The sequence below is a fragment of the Protopterus annectens genome, chromosome 2.part2, assembly GCF_019279795.1.
Source record: "Protopterus annectens isolate FY-2018-M chromosome 2.part2, PAN1.0, whole genome shotgun sequence".
Classification (NCBI taxonomy): domain Eukaryota; kingdom Metazoa; phylum Chordata; order Ceratodontiformes; family Protopteridae; genus Protopterus; species Protopterus annectens.
This window is the reverse complement of record NC_056730.1, coordinates 947,886,300-947,905,860: the sequence shown is the minus strand read 5'-3', so window position 1 is coordinate 947,905,860 and position 19,561 is coordinate 947,886,300. Positions and strand designations below refer to the sequence as shown.

The 19,561-nt window shown below is 37.5% G+C and overlaps 1 protein-coding gene across 1 annotated transcript in view; it reads left to right on the top strand.

Moving 5' to 3' along the window:
- The window catches only part of CAMK4 (calcium/calmodulin dependent protein kinase IV), a 1,096,576-nt gene that overhangs the window by 860,480 nt on the left and 216,535 nt on the right, over positions 1-19,561 (top strand). The window contains exon 7 of the mRNA XM_044064475.1: positions 14,483-14,554. Coding sequence (XP_043920410.1) covers positions 14,483-14,554 — 72 coding nt within the window. The remainder of the gene's footprint in view (positions 1-14,482; positions 14,555-19,561) is intronic.

The following is a 19,561-nucleotide window of genomic DNA, read 5'->3' as shown; positions in this document are numbered from 1 at the left end:
ACTGTTTCACAAAATCCCACTGAGAAGATGCAGTGCCTGACATTAGGCCTTTCATCCAGCTTTACTCTAAAGGATACGGACGCATGATCTGAAATCACTGTTGGCAGTGCTGCCCAGTCTGTAAGCATGTATTTATTCTCTCTAGAGAGGAATGCTCTAAATGTTTATGACAGCCTACCGCATACCTTAGAAAAACATGCATATTCTCTTTCTGTGTGCTCTTCCTGTGTATAGAGGTTTCCTAATACCAGCATTCCAACCTATGGACCATTGTAAACAGTGCAACAACTTCAAGTTGTTTGTAATTTCACCCCTGCACATCCAAAGAGTGAATAATTATATCCTGAATTCACCTCCCCGTATTACTATTGCAAACTATCTAAAGTCCCTTTAAAGGTGATCCTGCTGTTCTGTATATGTTGGTCACCATACATTTTCTATGCTTTCTTTACCTGTCCCAAAACAAAATGACCCTCTTCATCTGCTAACTGATCCATACCCTGACACTTAAAGGCATAGGCCACCATTATTGCCACCCCCTCCTTTTTGCCTTAGGATAAGATGCAGATAGTAAACTGATTAAATATGGGTATATAATTCTATTATTCCCCCCTTTCCCTGTTACTCATACAAGTACCTTAGAATAACACTTATGTGATGGTCCATTTTCCTCATGCAGTTAATAATTTTATCCCTTTTAACAAAGATTTTCTATCTATTATGTTCCAAGATACTTCTGTCATCTAATCAGGTTATGTACATGTCTGATTCTGACCCTTCCTACTCCAGAGACATATTGAGCTGGACCTCCACTAACTAACCAATAAACCCTTTGTCACTCCTTTCATATCTAGATCATATTCTAGTTAATGAGCAAATCCAGAATTCTGTAGCTATTCTTTACTTTTAATTTCCTATGAAAGCATGCACAATATATATGCCACAAACATTTTTTTCTTGAATAATACTGACACTACAGGCCCAGACCGTGACTAAAAAGGGTCTGTAGACCAGCTAATCTGCCTGGTTAACATTAAAGTTAGCACTGTCCCCATCCACCTTCCCTTTTATAATAACTTCATCATATCTTTGCAATTTAAACAAAGTTCTAATTGAACTAGTTAAATATAAGTTGCATTTGTTTTGCCTACATTTTCTATTTAACCTCTTCCAAGCTTTTCTGAGCTCTAGATAGTGGGGCTTTGGGTGAAGATATCTTTGCAGACTATGATCTGTGTTTAACTTAATGAAGACACCATAAACCATGGGTCTTAATCAAAATATTATTTTATTTCTATTGGATCTTGCTGTATTGGGACCCATTTTAACATTCTTCTAAATTCTAATTCTACCCCCTCTTCTTGGCTATCCGTATATGTCTATATATGTATTGTTCAAAAAGATGTGTATAATCACCAGTGAGTTTGACCAAAATGTAAAACATTGAACAAACTCATCAATGATTACTATTGATCACCAGTAAAATAATCAAAAAAGCAATCACAAATGTAAACCAATAGGTTACATTTACGATTGCCAAAAGTAACAAATAAAACAAATTTTATATGGAGGTCCCCCTCAGGTCCCCGAAAGTTAAATACACTAACTCCAGGGTCACACAAACTCAAGGAAAAGGCAAAAAGCCTTGAGCTATGTAACAGTCAATCAAATGACCTTTGACTGTTATCAAATTCAACAAATTGTAGCATCAACAAAAAATCACCAGCATTTCAGCACACAATAAAATGTATGCAATAAGTCATATAAAACTCATACACACACACGCACGCACGCACGCACGCACGCACGCACACACACACACACACACACACACACATATATATATATATATATATATATATATATATATAAATATGGATTCACTTCATAACACCGAAAACTCAAAACACTGAAAATGAGAAAACTTCATAATACAGAAGACCAAAACACTGAAACTTCAAAACACTAAAACTCAAAACACTGAAAACACATGTCATACGTATACTGAGTTTAAACAACATAAATCATAATACTTTCCACCAAGTGTAAGCAGGGGGGTGTGCCACCCTGCACCCCCCCGCTACTTAAATATATCAACTCCAAGATTGCACTTAGTATAGTGAAGTGCAATCTTGGAGATGATATATATAAGTAGCAGGGGGTGTTGGGGAGCAGCTCCCCACATGGGGGTGCAGGGGGGCTTCCTCCCCTGCTTACACTTGGTGGAAAATGCTATGATTTATGTTGTTTAAACTCAGTATATGTATGATATGTGTTTTCAGTGTTTTGAGTTTCAGTGTTTTGAGATTTCAAGATTTTGAAGTGGTTTCATTGTTTTGGTTTCAATGTTTTGAGTTTCAGTGTTTTGAGCTTTCAGTGTTATGAAGTGAATCCATAAATATATATATATATATATATATATATATATATATATATATATATCGCATGCAAAAAGCAACAGGAAGCATAGACATATATCTGTGGTTCAGATTATATTCCATCGCTTTCTTTTCATCTTGCTAAAATGGCAGTAATATAATGTTCTGTTTGCTCATCTCTATTTCAGGTCTTGATAACAGTATTTTCCTTTGCTGGGTAAAAAAATTGGGGAGTGAGAGAGTCATCCAGGTCTGTCTGAAATACCAGACCATCATACACAAATTAAAGTACCAAGTATCAATAGTCATTTTGTTCTCTGGGTCCTGAGTTTTATTTTACTTCTGTAAACTCTGCAGAAAGGCAATGGTACTCTATCTGCAGCAGTACTCACCACAATATCCCATTGCCAACCGTCTGTTGGTTGGCTGTTGTTCAAATACTCTGATATTGTCCATGCCATGAATGCCTTCTTCACCTCTTCTGGATGAAGATAAGTCTTTACCATTAAAGGATAGCATGGTAAACAATTTTTATAGGTTCATGGGTTCACAGGATCTTATTAAGCTTATGGCCAAAGAAGACCATCAAGACGCTTAGCCACATCAACCAAAACTGGTGAGAGACAGCGTCCCCCATTAAGTGTATTTTCTCTACATATGCCTTTTCAAAATTTGCAATCATGCACCCAGTCATCTAGACTGGTTTAAAGTTACAAGGGAATGTATGTTGTTTTACTATGCCCATCAGACATCAATCCTTTCTGTGACTGGGTCCATTACACATCATTAGGGTATGAGTTTGTCTCAGTGTGGCCATTGTCCATGAAGACATAAAAGATTATCTGTTTTTTTGGTTCTAACGCCTTCCCTAATTGATAATGTGCATGGACACAGATGTGAGGACCTTTTTTGCTTCACATGTGATGTGAACATGCTTGCTCCAAACCATGCTCAGTATGGGCTGCTAACCATGTTTACTGAGGGTTGCTAGCAAAGCTCACTGAGGGTTTCTAGCCATGTTCACTGGGGGCTGCTAGCCATGTTCACTGAGGGCTGCTAGCCATACTCAGTGAGGGCTGCTAGTCATGCTCAGTGAGGGCTGCTAACCATGCTCAGTGAGGACTGCTAACCATGCTCAGTGAGGGCTGCTAACCATGCTTGCTGAGGGCTGCTAACCATGCTCAGTGAGGGCTGCTAACCATGCTCAGTGAGGGCTGCTGCATGGACACAACTTGACAGACCCAGGTGTATTTGTCTAGACCAACTTCCTTCCTCCAAGATAGATGAGCTGGCATCTGCCATTCACCCCACCTTCCCTCCCTCCCTCAACAGCTCTTTCAGTGCTCAGGTTGATAGTTGACCCCTGGTCATCTGTCTGACAGTCAGCGCTTTGCCATTCTGAGCTCTATAACAGACACTTCTGTATAGTCATTTCGACTACACATTGTTAACCATAAATGCTCCAGTTTAAACCATAATAATAAACCCATAATGCTCTTTGCTATGGCTATCATATATAATTTATTATCACATTTCTGTAAATCTGTTTTAAATAAAATAGAATATTTTATTATAAAAACAAGCATGCTGCTTGTCGCAGTTCAACTACTAGGTACGGCTTTTCATTTCTCTACCTTAGCATACTGCTGCATGGTATTATTCATTTAAGTATTGTTCCTCCAGCTGTGTGTTCTATGTATGTTCTTTCCCTGCAGTCAATGGCTTTCCTATTATATCTTGCACTTGTGAAAGCAATGTCATTTTTAATTTAACAATATAAAGTGTTGTAGTCTTCTCTCCATGGTCAGCAGTGCTTGTGAAGGCAACTGGTTCCTTAAATAAGCAGCAAAGTGATACATGTTGTTTTCCACAATTAACACCATTACCCACTAGCTCTGCAGCACAATTCCAGTGTAAGGCAATATTCTGCAAGGGCAAATGTTTGTTTCCATAGATATCTCTTCCTTTTCCAGTTTCCTTTATATACAGTTATTACTGAGTTTTGTTCAGATTTACCAGTTTGGGAGTGCATCCACATCAAGATGCACATCTTGTATATGTGTTTTACTTCCAAAATATTTCCAGATCTTTTTCTATTTCCATCGCTTACCATATCTTTAATTTCCTGTATTCCCTCATGCTTGAAATGGAATCATGATTGGAATGTGCCAATTCATTAACTGAATGAACAAGGGGCACCGTAATTCTTACCAGGAATAGCTCCCACAGCCCTCCTGGACACGGGCAGTCATTACTAAATGCAGTCTTGGGTATTAACTAATATTTCTATGGCCTAGCAATGGCTAGGCTTGAAATGACCTCCAGGTTGATAGCTTAGTAATTTCCTATGATCCTATGATAATATTTATTGGGGAATATGCCCTCCCTTCCTTTTTCCCTGAGACACAATATTCCTAATTTGCATACTCTTACAGTATCACAAACTGCTGATACTTAATATCTTATCTTTATCCATTTTCATAACTGACTTTCAAATGAACCATTCATTTTGACAAGCTGTTTAATATTATTTTCACTGACCATATTAACGGTCATATTAATATTCACTTCATGAGCCACTCCTGCTTGTGCTGTACTCCTCATGCTGAAGTTCAGAGGTCTAAAAGAATGTTGTGGGCAGCCTGTTACAAACCATGGGATACCGTCTGAAGGCTTATTAGCTCCCTCACCTGACGTGACAAGAAAGGAAGCTGATGCCAGATACAGATGTCTCCTATGGCATTCCAAACAGCATCAAATTCCCAAGGCTTCCTGTTCTCATCAGTGTATGCTGTATGCTGACAGTGTTATGAAGTCAATAATAAAAATTATAACAAAAAAAATTGTTTCCAGCTATATATTTCTGCTTAGTTAAAATAGACCTATTAAGTCAAAAATGAACAAGAGGCAGCATGCCTACATACATAAATTTAAATTTAATTGAGCAAACCATTCTCAGCCTCTGGAATCAAATTCTGGCCAATATAAAATGCATACAAAGAACATGCACTAACAAAGATGTATCAGTAATTATGTAAACTGCTTACATTTCTAGAGAGATTTTTTTTTTCATAAAACTTACTATCCTAATAAATATGGCAATAAAAATGATGCCACTGTAAGTTTAAAAAAGAGCACTTACACAGCAGACAAATGTCATTGTACCCAAACGTTTTGCAAAATAAATGTTTGTCTGTTAGTCACAAAAATAAGTATGTACAGTGGCTAACCAATGTATAGAGCTCTTATGGTATTATCCTTACAGTTTCTGGTAGGAACTTAAAAACAAATAAAAAAATAGTGGCAGCTAAGCACATTTCATTTGTGTCTGATGATTACTTTTGTGTTTTCTGAAATCAAGAAATGGCTTAAGGGGAGAGGTCTTTTATCACACTACTGCACAGTCTCAGAGTCTCAGAGTTTTTATATATATATATATATATATATATATAGAGAGAGAGAGAGAGAGAGAGAGAGTTGCTTACAGGGACCCTTGCAAAAAGAATTGAAAGCATGGTGCAGTGTGTCATAATATTGTTGGAGTCCTGGAACAGTGGTATTAAAGTGAGTTTTATACTCATAATGCAAAGAAAATGGCACCAGGGCTCAGAAACAAGTGCAACACAAGGAAAACCAAAATGCAAATCTCTGGTGACAACGGAATGAGCAAAAAAATGTAATCACAGGTTGAGTGCTTTTGACTTGTTAGTCTTCATCAAGACAAATATCATCAGTTAGTGGTTAAATTATATAATTAATCACATGACCTCTCTAACCAATCCACAGTTTTTGTTCATATAAAGACTAATAAAAACTAATTAAGAAACATTGTTCCTAACTCCTATAAATTCTGTAAAAAAACACACTTGAAAAGAACAATTGTCTAGAACATAAATCTTTACACTTAGAAAAAAGTTTTATTAAAATTCTGCTGAGCATCCAAAACAATTTTATTAATCATTTACACTTACAAAAATTATGTCTGTATTTTAAAACTACCTTGTAGTTAATGCTGCTGTTTAAACCCTGGGGGGTTATAGGCATTAAAACAAACCTGCTATTTTAATTCTCTGTACTCTAACTCCCCTCTTCTCTTTCTTCATTAAAATCAGTGGGGACCCAATCAATAGCTGAAAAATCAAATCTTTTAAAATTGTGACAAGCCGTGGAATGCTTTCCCAAAGTATTGTCCAAATCCTAAGGAACTCACTCTCAGCAGGTAGAACACAATTCAGCTCAACCGTTTTATTCTGGAGATCTGAGAGACTTAAAAAAAAAAACGTTGGGAGAAACATCTTCATCCAGTTTCCACACGAGAATAACGTGGCAGCTGGAAAACAACCTACTCTTTCAGGCTGCAGTAACACCATTACCAGCAGCTTGAGTACCGAAGACAAGGGCAAATCAGGAAGTTCACCATCCAGAGCAGAATCCTTGATTCAGCTGTTTGAAACAATGTTCCTATAAGAGGTAATTTCTATTGAGTACAAGGTTTTCAACCTGTCAGACAAGAGTTTTAACTGTGGATGTAACTAATGTTTTTAAAAAAGGCTTTTCTTTCATTCCTTCAGCAAGGTCACATTTAATTGAGACTTCTCAGCTGGAGTGCCTTCTGTGTGGAGTCTGCATGTCCTCCCCGCGGTCGAGTGGCCTGCAAAAGACATGCGTGAATGGGCATGCCTTCGCTGAAGGTTGGGCATCGGGCTGGCAACTTGGCACCATAAAAATCTACTGCCAATCATTAGCAGACCAGAGTTCCGCTGTGGCGACCCCTAACCAGGAAAAGCTGAAAAGACAAACAAACAATTGATCTTAAAGGTTACACTAGGACGTTAAACTTAAAAGTGACTTTTAAGGACAAATCTTAAACTTGTAAAGGTGACTTTGTTACACCAAGTGTTTTTAATCCACCTTTACATCTTGTAATCAAGGTTTTCAAGGACTGTTGTGATAGGGACATTTGAACTGTTTTAAAACTAAAAAGTGAAAAAAAAAAGTTGTTTTTAAATTTAACTATGTCTGAAAAAGTTGTGTCAGGATTCCAGTTTAAGAAGGTGGACAAAGGGGGATCTATGGCGATGGTCTGACAGGATGACTGTGTTAATAATATGAGTGATTTGCTGGCAGATCCCACCTTTTATGAGAAAGTTTATAAAAGCAAATAGTTGATAAAGCCTACAGACAAATCAATTTGTGGTTGTATGACAATTTGCTTGAAGGAGTTATTACTGACAGTATATATTCTTTTTTTCTGACATCCAATCCTAAAATAGGGAAGATTTTTGGAGTACCCAAAATTCATAAAAGCTCCACCTCTCCACCATACAGACCCATTGTTTTGGCATCAGGTTTTAAACTGGAAGCTTTTTCAAAATTTGTTGACAGGGATATGTTCCCCCTACTATCAAAAAATGTCATAATTCATTAGTGACTCCCATCATTTTTTGGAAACAAATCAAAGATTTGTCAGTTGGAGAAGAAGACCTGTTAGTAAAAGTGGATGTACAATTGTTGTACACTGTAATACCACATGATGTAGGGACCGAGTGGACAGCTTTTATGTTGAACAAAAGGAATGACTAAATATTGGGGGAAATTAGGTTCCTGATGGAGTGCATTGATTTTGTACTTTCTAATTACTTTTTCATCTTTCAGCGTAGTTATTCCTGACAGAAATGAGGGGTAGCTGTGGGAGCATGAATGGCTCCCCAGTTATGCTAACCTTGTTATGACATACTGGGAGAGTTTTGTTTTGCCCCAGATCTTTGGATTTAAGTCAGGTTTATTTTATTATCATTTTATTGATGCTTTGTTTTTTTGTTTGGAACTTTTTTAATGACCTTAAACAGAGTAAAGACTTTTTGAAGTTTTCTATTACTTATGATTACTTTAGGATTAATTTCCTAGATGTAGATTTTTTTAAAAAAGAAGAGGAAGAAAGACTGTACTGAGTTATTAGTTACAAGAACATTTCCAATAATGCCATCCTTCACTACTCTAGCATGCACCCCATTTATGTTAAGTACAACATTATTAAGGGCTAGTTGGTCAGACTGGAATGTTTAACTACAGATGTGGATGTACTTGACAATTTTTCTATGGCCTTGCTCTCCAGGTTTGTGAACAGGGGGTACCCTGACAGAGTAATTAAAGAAGTTATGGAAGACAAATGAAGACAAAACATTTTGTTACAAACAGCAATCCATGTGAATGACCCCTTTCAATGTCAGTTACTTTTTCTTTCAACAGTGGAGGTATAAAGAGAGTAATGTCTAAAATTTGGAACATTTTAACCAGTAGTGATGAGATATCCAAACTGGTAGGCACAAGCCTTTGTTTATTAATAAAAAAGGTAGGAATGTTAAATATTTGTTGGAAGGAGCTAAAATAACTAATGCTATGTAACTGCTGTTTGTGCAAATACATGTCTGAAAGCCCTTTTTTGTGGATGTGGGAAGCAACAGAATGAATCCAGCCCATGGCTTTTTTACTTAAATTGGTGGTTTATATGGCAAACTGTGGTTCTTGTGAGCCCTTTTATATAAGGAAGACCAATGGGGAACTTAGTAATTGGGTCTATGAACATCGGTATGCCATTAAATTAAGAATTTGGACAATGCTTTGGGGAAGCATTCTACGGTTTGTCCCCATTTTCAAATATTTTATTTTTCAGTTATTTATTGGCAGAGAAGGGGAGGTAAAGTTCAGAGAATTAAAATGGCAGGTTCTTTTTATTGACTATATCCCCCCACGTTTAAATATTAGCATTAACTACAAGGTAGTTTTAAAATATAGACACAATTTTTATGTGTTTAAAGTATTAATACAATTGTTTTGGATGCTCAGTAGAGTTTTATTAGAATTTATTCTAAGTTTCAAGATTGATTTATGTTCTCTACAATTGTTGTTTTCAAGTGTGTTTATTACAGAATTTGTAGGAGTTAGGAACGATGTTTCTTAATTAGTTTTTTTCAGTCTTTATATGAACAAAAATTGTGGATTGGTTAGAGAGGTCATGGGATTAACTGTTTTATTCAACCACTAATTGATGATGACTGTTTGTTCTGATGAGGATAACAAGTGGAAAGCACTCAACCTGTGATTAAACTTGTTTTTTTTTTTTCCTCATTCCGTTGACACTAGTGGTTTGCTTTTTGGTTTTATATTCATAATGCCAGTGTCTATCTGTACTTTCTTTCCAAATGTAGAACTCACTTCTTTACCTTCAGTCATCAATAGGCAGTATATGTGTAGGGTAGATTAAAGTATTGTAAGGGTAGTTTACTATAAGGCTTAGTTGTGGAGATCTTGCATCTGTGTACTTTGGGTTTTCTGATTTCTTCAGTGCTGTGTGATCTTTAAGTTGACGTGTTAAGTGGCATGAGTCTGCTGTGTTGCATAAGATTGACAGGCTCAATTGCTATTGACATGTTAGGTGCTTGTTTTCCGATATATTGAATGGTAATTTAAATGGCATCAGTCATTCAGTGTAGATCCATTGGAAATGCATGCATTCCTGTTTCATCAACTACTAATAATGTTATGCACATGATGGCCACTTTGTTAATTTTCCATTTAGAATTATGCAGCTTGCAAATGCATGAAATCCATTTCCAATTATACTTTTTGTAAGATGTCTATTCCTTACTAAGAATTCACTAAATGTAGCTACTGTACTAAATCACACTCTTATCATATGAGTGTGCTTTAACAAATTCCAGACTGCATATGCAGCTTAGAGTTTAAAGCTTCCATGCAAATGTGCTGAAAGCATGTGCCATTGTAAGGGAGGCTATGGTTAATTACAAGCTAAAAGTAAATCAAAATTAAAAAAATATATATTTAAACATCTATATGTAAACAAAACTGTCAAAATGAATATCTCATCAAGGGATAATCTGTGGATTCCAAAAACCTATGTGTGTTGTCTTGCAGTTGGAGAACTCAGTTACAGCTAACAGATTATCCTGCTGTATGGAAATATAGATTCAGATAGAGCTTTAAATATGGCAAATATAATTAACACAAAAGGAGAGAGAGAGAGTCAAAATAAAATGTTCTCATGCTGCAAAGTAGTACAAAATTAAAAGGGTACACTTTAGTTAAGTACTGTGCCCCCATTCATTGCAGCATGCAATTCTGTCATCTGTTTCCACTTTCTTAGCCTCTCCAAATAAAGCAGATTGATTCCCGAGATGAAATAGGTTCAGTTTGAAAATGGAAAAAAAAAAAACACTTTGTAAAGTCTGAAAACATCCACTTGTCTCAGAAACAAAACAGAGACTTCCTGTCAAAGTCTGCTACAGTACTCCATGTAATAGACTGAGCCATATTCATCTCCATGAAGACCATAATACAAGAACAGACAACACTGACTTTTAAATAATCTTTCTATGCCACCTTACTCTTGGAATATGCATGTAACTCCATCCCAAACAAGTTAGTACCACAGCCATAATCCAGACATCACCAACTGCATGACATCATGCAAAAGGAAACAAAACCAATAACAAATAAATACAAGGCTGTCTGCAGGTTGCTGTATCTGTTCTTAATAATTTCTTTTCCCAGATGACCACCAAAACAGGAAAAATAATACCTCCTATCCTTCCTGGACTTACCTAAACCACCACCTCCACTCCACTTGTAAGTAACCGAAGTTGGACTCTAATCAGTAGTCAAACAATACAAAACTGCAAAATAAATACAAATAAAATCCCACATCTCTCAGCCTGGACCATTTAATAAAGATAGAAATAGCTAAAACTGCAGATTTTTACTTTTAGTATTCAAAATTGTCTAAAACCATAATCCATTTAACCTTCTACCTTTGGATGAAGTAAAAAGGTATAATCAGAAATATTTGTTATACAAAACTGAGGATCTATATAATATAGTCGAAGTTTCAAAACTTCGAACCTCACATGAGCGAACTCATATGAGCGAAGTTCGAAACGTCGACTATATTAAAAAAAAACTTACCTTACCGCTCTTAGCAGGGGGGCAAGCCCCCCTGTGCCCCCCACACCCCCTACTTAAATATACCAACTCCGAGTATGCAGTTCAGTGCAGAAAGTGAAAATTTCCCACTCTGCGTGTGAAAAGCCGTTGACTTTCACCATCGACCTTTCCGACGTTCGATCATACGATATGATAACATTGCTATCATGTAGAGTAAGGGATTCAGACCTCCGAATTGCATTCATGCTTTGCCATTCATGAATAACTGTGTCCAACTACCCTCTTATGACTAACTGCTGCATAACCCCTGTTTATCCAACACCTGAATGAACACATTGAGTGTTACAAAATCATAACTGAAGTGTTATTGTGATAAATATGGGATATTAGAAATCTGCTGTTAAATATACATGATATCTTATATGGGTGGGAAACAAGGTCTGCAATAACTGATATAATCGTAAGCCACAAATGACACCCAGCTAGAGCAGGGAAAAGGGAGTGGCTAACCCAGGCAACAGGTGTTAGGGGGTGCAGTTAGCAGATGTGAATGGTATAGTACCACACACAAAGTTGTGACTGCAAACAGTATCAACATTCAGAAATGAATGATGATTCCGTATGTTTGCTGGCCATGGTGTAAGCAATTCTTGTGTGGTATTTTAACTGTAGTAAGCCAGGTGTTACATTTGAAGTAAGCAGTTTGTGCTGTTTTTTTTCTTTTTAAATGACAGTTGAAGAGGTACCAAATCAGGGACTTACACAAGGTACCAGATAACCTCACTACAGATCTGAGTCACAAAACATGTTCCCTGTCCTACAACACAAAATATTACTGACTCCACACAGCCACTTATCCTATTCATCCAAGTTGGTTTTATTTGCAGAGAGATTCTATAAATAATGATATTATGCAAGAATATTATGTACATGTAGAAAAATGGCAAGTACAAAATATCAGAAAATTATTTTTCATATTTACCAGTTTTCTGAAATATACAAGTGGGTATAAAAAAACAGTGTTTCTTTTGCAAACAGATCCATGATGAGCAACTTTTGTGCTTGCAGTACCATCTATCATGTTTTGTTTTAAAGATGTTCATATTTGGTTAGTAAGAAATGTGAAAACATTACTTTTTTGTATCTCATTAAAAAAGCTGAGTATATATATATATATATATATATATATATATATATATATATATATATATATATATATATATAGATAGATACACACACACACACACACACACACACACACACATATAGGTCTTTGTTATAATCATGAAACGTCAGTACTTCGAATGGTATAACATCCAGACGAACTACCTGAAACATTAAAATCACAAACAATGAGAATGATGAACCCCATATCATCGAATATCATAACACTGAAGGTACGTACTGCAGAATAAACCAATGTGTAACACAGACAAACAGCCAATGTATTCTGCAGTACTTACCTGTTATTCTATTTGATGATATGTGGTTCGATGTTCTTAGCATTTATGATCTTCATATTTTGTGTATTTTGTCTCGATGCTTTACCATTGGTGGTATTGACGTTTTGTGATTATGAAAGACACCCACCTATATATATATATATATATATATATATATATATATATATGGATCTAGGAAGTTTGATCAAATGATCAAACGTCCGAATCCATAACCATCGAACACACTTTAACGAAAGCGCTTTAACCGAAAAAGCACTTTCGTTAAAGTGTCTCACTAAAAAAAAAAAAAAACACTACATTTACGTTTTTGCAAGGCCCCCCTGCAGCACCCATGTGGGAGGCTGTGCCCCCCACACCCCCTCTACTTTAATATTCTCACTCTGAGACCGCACTACAGTGGGGAAAAGGGAATTTTCCCTTACCCACACTGTAGTACGGCCTCGGCAACAGGCATACTTACGTGAAAGTGCTTCTTCGGTGAAAAGCATTTTTGCGTAAGTATGCTCGCGCTTAATGGATTCGGACATTTGATCATTCGATCAAATGTCCTAGATCCATATATATATATATACATAAAACAATTCTGTTGAGGTCTTTCACACTGAATGACTTTTACACTTGCAATGCTGTATTACCCTGTTTTGTTTTACAGTTATTCTAAACATGAAAACATCACTTTTTTTGTTTTCTTAGGTGAAATGCTTTCGCATAAAAAGCAGCTATCACATACAAACTAATTGTGTAGGTATATTCTGTTGAATGATGTTGCATGTATTACAGAAACTTATCTGCTTTAGATCTGAAGTAATTTGGTGTTTAATATGGTAAGTACTGCTGCAGCAGATAAGACTGTGGTCAGAAGTGTTGCTGTAGCTGCAGGTGTTTAAATGAGTGCCAGAACTTGATGATGCTGGTATAGTGGTGATTACATTCTGTGGTAATGGTGACAGAGCAGTGATAAAAAAAAAAATAAATCCAGTAATGAACACTGATGGTGTGGTAAAAAGCATTTGTCCTGAAATGTGGATATTTTTTGTTTGGTGACTCTGTCTGCGCCATTAATTAAGGAAACTCGATACTGGTGAATAACAAACAAAAAAGTAATCTTTCCACATTCCTCACAGAAGCAGAAAATGTGTAAACCAAATGGTATTCCATCTGTATGGAACTAGGAAATATATATATATATATATATATATATATATATATATAGTTTGCTGACATTATGATGGCTGAAATCATTCCTAAAAGTAGCACAATTTATACCATACTCAAGGAGTACAAACATGGTGACACTGAATATAGCTGCTTCAGTAAATTTGTTGAAGATTTTACTGCTAACTAATGGCATTTGCATTTTTTCTAAATTTGGGCAAGGCCAAAATCCTTAAAACTCAGACTTCTTACTTTTCATAATCTGTCACTGAAGAAACAGTAGAAGTTTTCTCCCTGACTGGTCCAGTGGACATAGATCTCGTGTAAGCTTTTATTTTCTTTTGTAGTTGTCCTAGCTGTACCAAACTGAGTGCTGCCATTTCAGACACTGAAGATTTCCATAAAGGAATCATAGATATGTGGAGTTTCATTAGATTTGCAATTTCTGAGTTGTTGGCTTACTTAGGCAAAACATTTTGGTCTATTTCAGACAACTTAGTAAAAGTGCTTCCTTTCATTTTACAGCTGATTTTGGCCTGTCTAAAATTGTGGATGACCAAGCAATGAAGACAGTATGTGGGACTCCAGGATATTGCGGTAGGTTTTTACCCATGTCTTTAATAATTGGTGAGTCTAGAATAGTGCCATGGCTACAAGGAAGACAATGAGGAGTGATTTGCAACTGTAGCAGTCATCCAGTTTGTTACAATAACCTGTAAATATACACCAGACTGTAGATTCACTTCATCATTAGCATTTTAGAAGATTTATTTGTGGAGCAACATAAAATGGATGTGGCATATCTTTAAACAATGCACACACAATAGACATTGCCAAGCTAAGCAATGATAAGGCACCCAGACAGTTTATTTATATAAAATTTATAAACCAAAAGCATTTCTTGGATCCCTCTCATATTTTGACCTCATATAGCATTTTTTTTGCTGTGTTATTAATTTAATCCACTTAATGGAAGACATTTCTAATCTATCTGATACTCCCTGATATCCTTGACAGGTGCATACAACTAACCTTCTTCCTTAAGATTCAGAGTCACTACTGTCCATTGATTTCTCTGTGGTCTTTTAAATGGAACTATCACTCCCAAGTCCTTGTGTCTGGCAGAAAGAACAACACCTGATGCACTTTTTTTAACTGATCGGTCCTAATTACTTAGAGATAATGAAGTAAAGGCTCCCTATAATTGTTTGTGTCTTTCGGCTTTTCCTGGTTAGGGGTCGTCACAGCGGAATTACTTTACCTATATTATTCTTTTTGTTGGACATAAAAAGAGTAAGACATACCTGTTGCTCTTAGAATATTGGAAAAGTAAAGACCATTTTCAAGTCAAGAGGGGTACATAGGGAAGATTAAAGCCTCTGGTCTTCCTGATCTACTAGATGGAATTATAGGGCTTTAGATGGGATTATGATATGGAAGTTAACGTTCCAAAATCAACTTATTTCAGAAATAGTAAAGCAGTTCCATTGAGACACTCAAGGTTATCTTGGGATGATGGCAGGAACATTTTGGATGACATACAGCAGCATGTAACTTGTGTTTCTTCTTCTTGGAACTTGCTGCTTCCCCTAAGGGAAGTGTAGATGTATGCAAAACTTCTTCTATCTGTTCTGACTAATCCTACTTCTCCCCTCCCATTCTTAGCATTTACTCATTCTAACCACAGGGGAGGCCATTACCCCTTTGTCTCATTATTTAGAAACAAAACGATGGCTTTAAGGTTAATGAAGTTTACCCTCCCTCTTAGGTATACTCTTGTTAGAGTATTTCAACATGCCATGTAAAAAAAGCCTTGCCATATATGTACAAACTTGTAGTGCATAATTTTAATATTTTCTCACCTCAAGACTGTATCTTATATACTGGAAACATGTCTGTTTATTGTGACTCCTGAAAGTGTCTTATTCTTATTAGCAGTATTACTTCAGTCCACTCCACAATGCGCACATTAGCCAAGATCTGTAAACAGCTAGTTTATATCCAGACTTAGAATGTGCTACTACATTTGGCATTTTATCAGATGTCAGACATGATTTTAAGAATGTTCATATTACTCTAACTGCACTTATTAGATCAAGTGTATATACTTGCTTCACAAATCCCCAGCATCATACTAGTCTTCTCACAATAGCTCATAAATGACCACTTGGATGCACACATTCATCATCGTAATACATGCACTTTTCTGGCTTAATTAATGATCAATCATGAGAAAAAAAGTGCTGTTTTGTAGGTAGGCAAGTCCCCTGCACCTTGCATGTTTGTCATCACATTTTCTTCTTTTGTTATTCTCACCACACCTTAGAGAAACAGCAGTAACTGACAAGTACTATAACTGTTATCTTGGTCCTTCACTGAGACTTGCCAGTCTTGGGCCACTAAAAACTCAGTATTAAGTGAGCACATGAAAAGTCACTGCATAGAGAAATGAGCAGGAAAACACAAGCATATGACGGCTGAAGTCACTGTGAATCGAGGCTGGCCATTCCTGACAGTATACAATCATTAACTCAACTCACAGATGGTTGAGTCATCATATGATCAACGCCATTCAGCAAGAGATTGAATGCCGAACTCCAGTATACTCGACACAAACACTGAACTTCGAAACTCCCTATCACTGTGGCTAGGAACAAGTGTTACCATAGGTCCAGAAAGGGGCCAGGTCTTTGACATTCCGATGTTCAGAATGTGGGACTCATGCAGGTGGACTCAACCACCTGTGAGTCAAGGTAATGGTAGTAAACCATTCCTAACAATTGTCTGCAAGTTGCCCTGCTTACAGTTACAAATTCTATATGTACCAGCTTGAGGAAAAAAGTCATTGAGACTGTGTTTTGAGATCTAAAGAAAGCTACAGTGAATCCCAAGTCCCAGGCAAGTAATTAACAAAGTTACTTATTTATTGCCCAGGACACTTGCAGTGATACTTTAATTATTTGACTGATAAGACCGCCATTGGATATGCCAAACAAACCTCTTCCAGCACTTTCCATTGTTGCTGAAGACATATCAAAGGCTTCAGTAGTGTGTTCATTTTTCCCTTTTGCTCTGTCTTCCCTTATCAATTAGAAGTATGTTAGAGATGTGTTTGTGTCTCTTAACTAATGTATAACCATATATCACAATTACATTTCTAAAAATTTAACTATTATTCTAGAAATTGGGATTATCCAGTTGTTGCTGTACTAACATATTGTTTACCAGTGCATAATCGTGTATGTTTTTTTTTCCATATTATTGTTTGTAACCACTGGGTAAGCACCACCTCAGTAAACAAACTTAAATAAAAACATTTATCAGAGACCAAGCTACTTGGTATCCAAATTGACAATCAGCTTAAATTTAACTCCCACATACAACTAAATATAAAAAAAACCCATCAAAAACTAGGCATGCTTTATCGACAAAATCATTATCTTACACCCACCACTAAACTCACCCTCTCTACATCTTTTTTCATCCCCTCCCTTCTCTATGGAGCTCCACTCCTAACTAATCTACAATCCTCTCTGAAAACTCAACTATCTTGTTGCTACAACAAAATCGCCAAGTTCGCCACTAGCCATAAGTCCTCCACTCACCACTGTTCCTCTCTCCACAAACTAAAATGGCTAGAACTACCCAATCAGCTTATCTATACCCAACTCATTCTAGCACACAAGCTCATTCTCAACCCCTCACTCTGTCCCTCCCTTTCCTCTGCATTTAAAATGCACCTACCTGACAGAGTGCTAAGGTCTAACAACCAAAATCTTCTAGAAGTATACAAACCAGCTCGTCCCCCAGGCAAACACCTCCTATCCTTTAGTCTAGCACGACTCTGGAACTCCCTACCACCATCCATTCGTACTACCCCTAGCTACTCTATCTTCAAAAAAACTCTTCATTCACATTTAGTATCCCAATGGGAATTATCCTGCTGCCACCCTACATAACATACCCTGCAAATTTTCATCTTCTCTTAGGTTCATAAGTTCATAGGTTCATACTAGGCTATCTGCCCAAGGGCATTTATAAGCCTAGCCCATAGTTATGTGGCTTTCGCCACCCCTTTAGTTTGAATAAAACTATGCCTATTATTTTGCTGTGCCTCTGTCAAGCAGTGACACTGAAGTAATCCCTGGGGTATATCTGCGATCTCCCATCCATTGGTCAAGATTCCTCTTGAACAAGGCCAGTGAGGTGCTCTGCCTCACATGTACCGGGATTTTGTTCCACAGCATAGGGAGTCTCTGGGTGATGAATCTGTCCCTCCAGCACGTTCTATTAATAACTGTGTCAAGGTTTAAGTCTCCCGCCCTTGTGGTTCTGAGGGATCTAGATTTTTTGAGGTGAAGCATATTCATCAAATCTGGGTTTGACATGGCCTTATATGTCAGGCACAGGTCACCTCTGAGCAAGCGGTATGAGACTGAATAGAGCTGGAGTTCTTTCAGTCGGGCAGCATAAGATATATTTTGAGACCCTTTATCCTTTTGGTGAGGAACTTTGGGGCCTTTCCAGCTGCTGCAGGTGTCGGGTCAGATACATTCGAATGGGGCATTGTACTCAATCATAGGTCTAATGAGTGATGAGTACAGGGGACGATGACCTCCCTTGATCTAGATGTGAATCCCTTCATGATCAGGTGGGCAATGTAGAAGGTTTTCCTAACTACTTTAGCAACATGAGTGTCAAATGAAAGGCTACTGTCAACCTGGGTCCCCAGATCCCTGATGACTTCTTCTGTGCTCAGTGGATTGCCACCTATATGGTAGCTAGGGGTAACCTTGTTTTTCCCGAAGGGTATGACTATGCATTTCTTGGCGTTTAACTTTAGGCCATGGCTCTGGCACCAGTTATCCATTTCTGTGAGGCCCTTCTGAAGGATATCTGTGTCAGATGTGTTTTCGACTATGGCACCCAGTTTGCAGTCATCTGCAAACTTTGTCAGCCATAACCCTCCTGTGTTTGCTTGTACTTCAGAAAAGTAGATGCCGAACAAGGGTGGACCCAGGACTGAGCCCTGTGGGACACCACTTGTGACAGGCTTTGAGTCTGACATGGCTCCAGCAACTCTGACCCTGTGGGTTCTGTCACTTAGCCAGTTTGCAACCCATCTTGTGATGTATGGGTTTACATTCATGCTGATGAGTTTTTCGATGATACCTGAGTGGGGTATTGTGTCGAAGGCCTTTGCCAGGTCGAGGTAGGCTGTATGGACTGCCTTTCCCTCATCAATGGCCTTGGTGACTGTCTCGAAAAAGTCAACCAAGTTTAAAAGGCATGATCTGCCTTTGACAAAGCCAAACTGGGTTGGATCCAAAGTCTGCAAGTTCCCTATGTCTTTATTTATGAGTTCCATTATGATCCTCTCCATGGCTTTGCAGATAAGGCTTGTCAAGCTAATGGGACGGTAATTTTCAGGGTCGGTGGAGGCACCGCCCTTGTGAAGTGGGACCACAGTCGCCGTGCGCCACTCCTTGGGTATGTATCCTGAGGTGAGGCTAAGATTAAACAGCTGTCCTAACTGCGGGTTTAATTCCTCATTGAGTTCGTGGAGCACACAGCCGGGGACACCATCCGGTCCCATGGATGCTG